Consider the following 9,015-nt stretch of genomic DNA (forward strand, 5'->3'; position numbering starts at 1 on the left):
AAAAAGAAAAGCTTAATGGAGAAATGAAATACTTCCATGACAAAGAACAACTAACAAGGGGGCTGGGGAGATGGCTCAGTAGAATAAGCCCTTGCCTGGCAAGCTCAAGGGCCTGAGTTCAATCCCCAGTTCTGAAAAAAAAAAAAACAAACAAACACGAATTTCATGATGACAAAGCCAACCCTACATAGACTGCTAAACGATATTCTATAGAGGGAACAAAATGACCAGAACACCATGAATGAGAACAGAACGAACCCACCAAATAGGGCAAATAATTAAACACAGGAGAAAAAGAGGTATACAAAATCAAACTTTCAATTATTCTTTTGTATACAAGAGTAAGATATTTCCATCAGTGTACTCTACAAATGGACTTGTCCTGCACCCTATGGGGCATGATTCTATCCAGGTCTACAGGGTGGGTATCAAGGAAATAGCAGGAGCTCAGTCCCATAAGTGACACCTCACCACCAATATGCATCATGGACCTTGTCCATGTCCACGACATACTAGAACTTTGTTTGATATCCTATTCCCAAACTGTTAGAAGTCCTGGTCATAAATTTGCCATTCCAGAATTTATGTTATGTTTTATTCTTAGCAATTCTTTACTATTATGAAAACTGTTTCTTAGTTGAATTGTTTTGAAATACTTAATTTTAATTAATTAATATTTAATTAATTTTCTACATGTTATTTAATCTTAATTTTTGTTTTAATATTTATACTGTATCTTTGTCTTACAATCTACTTATAAGATATGGTATGATCTTTTCTCCTAGCATTAGAAACTTTAAGAAGTATATTTTCATTTCCCATTGACTTTTTATTACTTCTTTCTTGTCTTTTACTTGCAGGTACACACACACACACACACACACACACACACACACACACACACATATGAAAACATATGGGTATAACCCGACGTAAGATTGATACTGTTTTATCAAAATCTTCAATGACCTTTTTTTTATTTTTGGTGGAACTGGGGATTGAACTCAAGCCCTTGCACTTGCCAGGCAAGCACTTATTGTACTGAGCCATCTCCCCAGCCTCTCTTCAATGACCTTTTGAATGGGTTCATCTAATATATTTTACATAGTCCTGCATAGCTATCATTTTGAGAGCGTTCTTCTTCTTCTTTTTTTTTTTTTTTTTTTTTTTTTTTTTTTTTTTTCTTTTTTCGGCACCAAGGATTGAACTCAGGACCTTGTGCTAGACAGGCAAGCACTTATTCTACTGGATCTCTGTATTCTTTATCCAGGACCATACCACAACTTCTCTTGCCCTCTGGATTATGCTCTTTGTTATTTCCTATATGCTATGTCTGGAGGTATGAGAATATTGTAAGTTTTATAACTGGAAAATACTTTACTTTTAGTTTTCAAAGGTATGTTTGCTAAGCATAAAATTCAACGAGGACAGATGTTTTTTTTCTTTCAGTCCTTTGAATTAATTTGTCTAGTTTCTTACATACTTGCTTTTTTTTTCTAATGTGGAATAAGATGCTATTTAATTTTGTTCTTTCATGGCTAATATTTTTTATGTACATGCTTTAATGATTTTTTCTTTACAATTAGTTTTGGTCAATCTCATTTTTGTGTATCTTGATTTGATTTTATTCAAATTTCTTGTGAAAAGGGTTCACTTTTCTTGGAAATGTAGTGCTATAATTTTAACTAAATTCAGAAATTTTAAATCTTTAAATATTTATTGCCCACTCCTTTCTACTTTGAGAATTCTAATTATATGAATATAAGTTTCTTGGTTTTGACACAATGAACTATTATGATTGATCTGTAAATTTTGTCTTCATTTTTATTTTGGACAATTTTTATTGTTATATTAACTCAAGTTTGTAAATAACTTATTTACAATGTGCAATCTATTATTAATTTAATGATATGTATGCATTTCAGAAATGTTTCCCTAAAATTCACTGTATATATCTTATATCTTTCACATTTCAATATTTGTCTATAATTTTAATATGCTACATAATTATTGATTTTCAATAAACTTAAAGAGAAAAAAAGAAAACAGTTAATATTCTATTTCAGTAAGTTTTGTTTTATTTCTTCTGTCTGGTAGAGGGCATTTTTTCACTGATTAGTACAAACACCCAGGTTTTGCTAAAGAAGAGTCAGAGAAAATTTGAACCGCAGTACTGTCTAGACTATAAGGGCTGGATAATGTGTTTCTTTTTTTTATTCAGAGATGCATTTAATATAAAACAAAATTTGATTTGAATAATTTATTGAATTAACAAACTAAAATCATGCAAGTAGGTATAAAGAACAAGCTTCTTAAAGGTATGGAAGCTATGCAAAAAAATAGGCAGTGAACTATCAGGAAAGGCAGTGTGCTATAACTGATAAACTGAAAGAGTATATGTGCAAATAACAAGAGAGCTGGGACTGGCCAAATAGCTCAGTGGATTAAAGCACCTGCTTAGGCAGACTCAGGGGCCGGGCACTCAATCCATGCCCCTGGGGTGCACTGAGGGTGAAGTTGAAACTGGACATGTTGGCACATGCTTGTAATCCCAGAATTTGGGAGGCTGAAGACAGGAGGATCACTACAAGTCCAATCTACAGAGTGAGACCCTGGAGATCCTGTACTAAAAAATATAAATAAGTAAATAAAATAACAAGACAGCAAAAAATGAAGACTTCTTGAAAAGAATTTTTAAAATAAAAATTTTCATTTTTAATAGAAAATTTTGTTTCAAAGAATAGAAATTCTATCTACTCAAAATATATAAAAGAAACCTGATAATTCATGAAACGTGTACTTAACAAAGAGACTGCTAGTTAATTAATGGGATGGTACAAAAATATAGTAACATTTTATTACTGTATTTAGTACAGGAATTAATGTTAGAGGCAAGGGTAAAATAGCTGAAGAGAATTTCAACTAGAAAGAATTAATATAAACATTAAATATTTTTGAAAATGCTGCTCAATTTTATTAGATCAGAAATATAGAAAACCTAAATACTGGAAAGAGATAAGTAAATTATGAACATTTTCAGGTAATATTACTAAATATTTAGAATGTGTAGAGGTAACCAATACACTATTTTAAGCATTAAGATTTCAATAAAGCAATTATGTACAAACCAATATTCTACAATTTGTGATATACATATACAGCAAAGTAATTATAAAATATATTAAAAATTCCATAACACGATCAGTTGAAGTATGACGGGTCCTGCTCTAGATGTTTTATATAAGTTAGAGGGTTTTTTTTTTTTTTTGGTTTTTTGTTTGTTTGTTTGTTTGTTTTGTTTTGGTATTTGAGGAAGGATCTACAGGGTGTTCAGGGTCTCACTACTAGATTGGGCTCGTAGTGATACACCGGTTTACAGCCTCCCAAGGGTTGGGATTACAGGCGCGCAGCACTACGGCCAGTCTCAATTGACATCTCAGTGCGTCCCGGGGTTGGGCCAGCACGACAGGCCTGGGATCAAACTCTAGCTCCTGCGACTGCTTGCAGGTGTTCTAATCCACTGTGCTATTTGGCTGGCCCAAGTTAGAGGTCTTATAATGGTTATTGGTACAGCCCCAATTCATAGGTGAGGAAACTGAGGCTCATGAAAGTTTTGTGGGCTTTCATCATAGAGGTACTAAGATCTTTACAAAATTTTGTCCTCAGTCAGATAATTTATAGACTCTCTGATTCAAACTTCTTTCTATATTATTTCTTGGTCCCAATCACAGTAACAGTGCAAAATATAAAATGTTTTAGTCCAAGTGCATTATTTTGTCGTACGTATGAAAGACAGTCATTTAGAAGGCATAATTTGAAATGTGGAAATGTGGTGCCATATTTGCTTTATTTTCTGCACTTACAAATATGCCCCTATTGGGCATATTTACTGAATATTTGATACATATTAGTGAACATGTAAACAATTTAATATTCTATAGTTTTGTATCAAAACAGCAATCACCATTTGGTTTTTGCACAGGAAGTAGAGTTGTATTACATTTTGACAGGAAATTAATATTGCTAGTTATAACAGAATGTGGGTACTCTCTAACCAGAAATTCTTTTTTATTATTTACTCTACATAAATATTGTATGCTATGTAAGAGAGTTTTGGGCAAACAAAGAACTGAAAATTTGAGAAGTGAATGCTTAAATAATAGGAATTTTTGTTTCCCTCAGATAAGTAGACATAGGCAATGTTTGTTACTGATAAGGAGACTGAAAATCTAAGCAGTCTGGGAGATTGATTGTTTCCTGATATTGCGAGCACTTTGTCTTTTATCCTTGCTCCTGGTCCATTGTGGTTTCAGCACGTCCAGTGCATTTCCAGGCAGCATGATGCATTTTAGAACAGAAGAAAGCAGAAGGCCATTGGTGATTCATTCTCTTTTCACAACTGTTATTTCTGTCAGAAGGCAAAATATTTTATTGAGAAGCCACTTAAAAGTTGATACATCGTCAGTGTTTGAAGAATTACTCTAAGTAGAAGTTAGGAAGGCTTTCATCTGCTACAAGCAGTACCAATACTGTTTATCGTGTTCTAACATCAACTCTGATCATGTGATGGTCAATATGATAATCGATGTCACACCTTCTGGGAAGATACACAGAAGGGGAATAGCTGGGTAGAATGGAACCTCCCAGTCTACATGCCCACCAACAGTGGAGAAGGCTTCCTTTCTCCCCACAGCCCCCCCCAATATGTGTTTGTGGTTCTCTTTTTGTTTGTTTGTTTGCTTGTTTTTGTTTTTGTTGTTTTCTGTATTTTAGGGAAGGGTCAGGTTCTCACTATGTAGATCAGACCTGTAGTGATTCTCCTGTTTACAGCCTCCCAAGCACTGGCACTACAGGTGCGTGCCACTATGCCCAGCCTCAGTCCCTGTCTCAGTGCACCCCAGGGATGGGGCTGGCATGAAAGGCCAGAGATGGAACACCCAGCCCTTTTGTCTGCCTAAGCAGTGCTTTAATCTGCTTGGCTCTCTGGCTGCCCTTCAATTCTTTATATGTTCTTGATGAAAGTCCTTTGTCTGAAGGACAGTTGGATAAAAGATTTTCTCAGTTCATATGCTTTTATTTTTCAATTTGTTGGTGGTTTCTTTTGATCTTCAAAAAAATTTTAATACATCATATTGTCTTCCTAGTGTAAGAGTAAATAAAATCCAAAATGTTCAATAAATACTGTTAAAGAGGAAAAAAAATTCTTAGAAGGAAAAAACAACTGGGACAGGGAAAAGGATAAAAAAAGAAAGAAAATATGCATATACATATATACATAAAATAGCTAAGTTAATTGTGCTACTAATTTCTATTAGTTCATTGAAAGGAACACTTAAACTTATTTTGTTTGTTCAACCTACATGTCTATATCTGTTAATCTGATCAACTGCTTCAAAGTTAACAATATACAATATAAAAACTATTATTAATTTCCTGTCATCTTATTCTGAATTTTGTAACATTTTTATTGTTTTTATTCTCTTTAACATAAAATAGTAAAACTAATAAATTACTACAATGTGTAAAAGCTTTTGAGTGTTATCTATGTTCATAATTTTATTCTTTTTGTCAAAACTGAAGGACACCCCATCATCACTCAAAATCATAGGCAACAAAGTAATCCACAAACACGGTAACCAGCTTGATCTAGGCTTTTGTGTAAGTCTAAATTTCAAAGCGACAAAATCTACTGAAAAGCCAAGGGGTTAGCTTAGTGGCATAAGTGCTTGCCTGGCAAGCACAACGTCCTGAGTTCAATCCCTGGTACAAAAAAAAAAAAAAAAGAAAACCTGAAAAAATAGAATGGTCTCATTAGTATTTATATTTCTTTTCTCTCTTTATTCTCTTGTCCCTCAAAATTAAGGGTCCTAATTCCCCCATTCTCTCTCTTTCCCTGATTTTCCTCAGTTAACATGTGCAAATTGCCTGTAAATTGTAAATTGCCTAAAAGTTTTCCTTTTCTAATTTTAAGTGGCTATATTTATTATTTCAATATTTAGAATCACAGAATAAAAAGACACACAGTGTTCTATGGCTACTATCTTTTAACAGATAAAACTTATTTCCATCTGTAAATACTTCAACACTCCTGAACTAATCACAGAAAGATAGACACCAGCTTCATACTTGAATGTCATAAATCGATACAAAGCTGAGTTGTAGTCCATTAAGTGTGATTTATACATCGCATTAAGCATAGCTATAGCAATATTTTTCCCTGCAAAGAAGAGTTAATGGTAAACAAATTTACTGTGAAGAAATTTAGACCGCCATAAATAACACTTCTTTGTTATTTCAGTCATCCTGCTGTAATGCTAATTAGCAGACCATATCAGGGCATGTGCCAAAATCTCTAACAAACACCTTGCTTGATATTTTTTCACAAACTATGACAACTCAGAAGAAACTAGGAAAAGCTGCTTAAAATCTTCTTAAAATCCTGAAATCAAAAGAATCTAAATTTCAGAAAATACAGGTCTCTGAAATCAAGTAAGTCCTTATTTTTAAAATAAATAACATTAAGCTGTGCCACAGTCATGTCTGTACATTACAGAGATTTTCACAGGAAATTTTAACTGACTGTGATGTAGTACTCACATAGTAGGATACACTGTGTTAGAGGTCGCATGCAGACTTCCTTAGGCCCTTCTACGGGAGTAATTGCATTCACTATCCTGTCTGCATCATATTTAACCACATAATCACTTTGACCAAATGCGAACTGGGGCATATCACATGAGTATATCCAAGCAGAAGTTCTCTGCATGATTTCACCCACTCGTTGATCCTCCCTCGCGCTCCAATCCACTGGTCCAAGACGTTCACATCCCAGAGAGGACATGCCGCTTGACTCGCATCTTGGCTACTGAAGCGCAGGGAGCATTTTTAAAGATGAAAACACTTTGGAACCAGGTCTAACTGATGCCTGTACATCAGCCAAGTAAAATCATTCTGATTCATGTAGAGATTAGCACCAAATAAGCGCTTATGCATTAAGTCCTTTGTTTTTCACATTATTTCTTATGCAACAATGCTACAGCAAAAAAAGATAATGTAAAAGTGTTTACATCCCAGTTTGAGAAGGAGGGAAAGATTATAATCAAAATCATTCCTGAAATTCCTTCAGAAATCAACATAAGATCAGTAGAGAACAGGAGTTTATCCGGTCGCCAGTAGCAGTTGGAGTGGTGATGTTCCTGGCTTCCTCAAGGTAATGATCAATTCCCAGTGCTTATCTTTAGGAAGCAGCTGCCTGCAACAAAGCTAGCAAAGCAGTTAAAGAGGAAAAAGGGAAGTTGCTCCTGAACCACCTGCAAAGAGGCAAAAGGTCCGTGAGACTTGGAGCGCGCTGTTGTAGCTCTAGTGCAGCAGCACCAGCAGCCGCAGCAGGAAGCAGCGAAGAGAACATGTTCCCGAATGGGGAAGCAAAGTATTTCATGCGTGGGGTTTGTAAGGAAGGAGATAACTGTCGCTACTCACATGACCTTTGTGACAGTCCCTATGGTGTAGTGTGCAAGTATTTCCAGCGAGGGAGCTGTGTGTATGGAGACTGCTGCAGATATGAGCACGGCAAGCCATTGAAACAGGAAGAAGCAGCTGCTGCTGATAGAACCGCAGAACCATCCCTTGCCGCTGCCTCAAGTCTCTCCTCTGTCCCTGGACCACTTGTGGAGATGAATTCGGGAGAGGCTGAGTCCACAAATGGGAACTTCCCTGCAGTGGGCGCAGGGTCCGAGGACTGGATGAATGCCATCGAGTTTGTGCCCGGGCAGCCCTACTGCGGCCGCACTGCTCCTGCGTGCGCAGAGGCCTCAGTGCAAGGTCCAGGGCCCAAGGCGGAGTCCCAGAAGGAGCCAGCTGCGGTGGAGACCAGGAAGCAGCTGTGCCCCTATGCCCCCAAGTGGGCGAGTGCTGCCACGGGGAGAACGGTGTGTACCTGCACCGTGACGCCTGCGACATGTGCGGGCTACAGGTCCTGCACCTGGTGGATACAGCCCAGAGGTCCCAGCACATAAAATCTTGCATCGAGGCCCACAAGAAGGACACGGAGCTGTCCTTTTCCGTGCAGCGCAGCAAAGACAAGATGTGTGGCATCTGCACGGAGGTGGTGTATGAGAAAGCCAACCCCAGTGAGCGCCCTTCGGCATCCTCTCCAACTGCAGTCACACCTACTGTCTCAAGTGTATTCCCAAGTGGAGGAGTGCTAAGCAATTTGAGAGCAAGATCATAAAGTCCTGCCCCAAATGCCAGATCACATCTAACTTTGTCATTCCAAGTGAGTACTGGGTGGAAGAGAAAGAAGAGAAGCAGAAACTCATTCAGAAATACAAGGAGGCAGTGAGCAACAAGGCAAGCAGGCATTTTGATGAAGGCCGTGGGAGCTGCCCATTTGGAGGGAACTGTTTTTACAAGCATGCGTACCCTGATGGCCGTAGAGAGGAGCCACAGAGACAGAAAGTGGGAACATCAAGCAGATACCAAGCCCAATGGAGGAACCACTTCTGGGAGCTCATTGAGGAAAAAGAGAACAGCAGCCCCTTTGACAACGACGAAGAGGAGGTGGTCACCTTTGAGCTGAGCGAGATGTTGCTTATGCTTTGGCTGCAGGTGGGGATGACGAGCGGACTGAGTCTGAGAATGAGCGGGACTTGTATCACGATGAGCTGGAAGACTTTTATGACTTGGACCTATAGTGGCTTTGCATGGCAAGAGAACAGCCTGCCAAGCCTCAGACAGTAGCTGTCCCCCGTGCTGCATGGCAGTGTGGTGCTCTCCTAGACAGGCCTCAACTCCAGGTGCTGTCGTGACCACTTACCAGGGCCTGTTGTCCACTCCACTTCCCCAAGAGCATGTCGTTTTCTCTGTTTCAAGAAGTTACAAAAATAAATCTTCAAGTTAGAAAAAAAAAATCAACATAAACATGGAAGTAATTTTTCTGTAAGTAAACACACTCTTACTGTGTCATATTAAGATAGATATTGCATAAATATATGAAGTAATGCACATGCAAGCCAT

At 37.7% G+C, this 9,015-nt stretch overlaps 1 protein-coding gene across 1 annotated transcript; it reads left to right on the forward strand.

Annotated features, from left to right (window-relative positions):
* The first annotated feature begins 7,433 nt into the window (after window positions 1-7,433).
* Window positions 7,434-8,693, forward strand: LOC101587951 (E3 ubiquitin-protein ligase makorin-1-like). The gene is given in 4 exon segments (XM_023706789.1): window positions 7,434-7,895; window positions 7,898-8,135; window positions 8,138-8,593; window positions 8,596-8,693. Coding segments are annotated over 4 exon segments (1,251 nt in total). The 5' UTR covers window positions 7,434-7,436.
* The last annotated feature ends 322 nt before the right edge of the window (window positions 8,694-9,015 follow it).

The sequence above is a fragment of the Octodon degus genome, unplaced genomic scaffold (genome assembly GCF_000260255.1).
Source record: "Octodon degus isolate 3935 unplaced genomic scaffold, OctDeg1.0 scaffold00270, whole genome shotgun sequence".
NCBI classification, from domain to species: Eukaryota; Metazoa; Chordata; class Mammalia; order Rodentia; family Octodontidae; genus Octodon; species Octodon degus.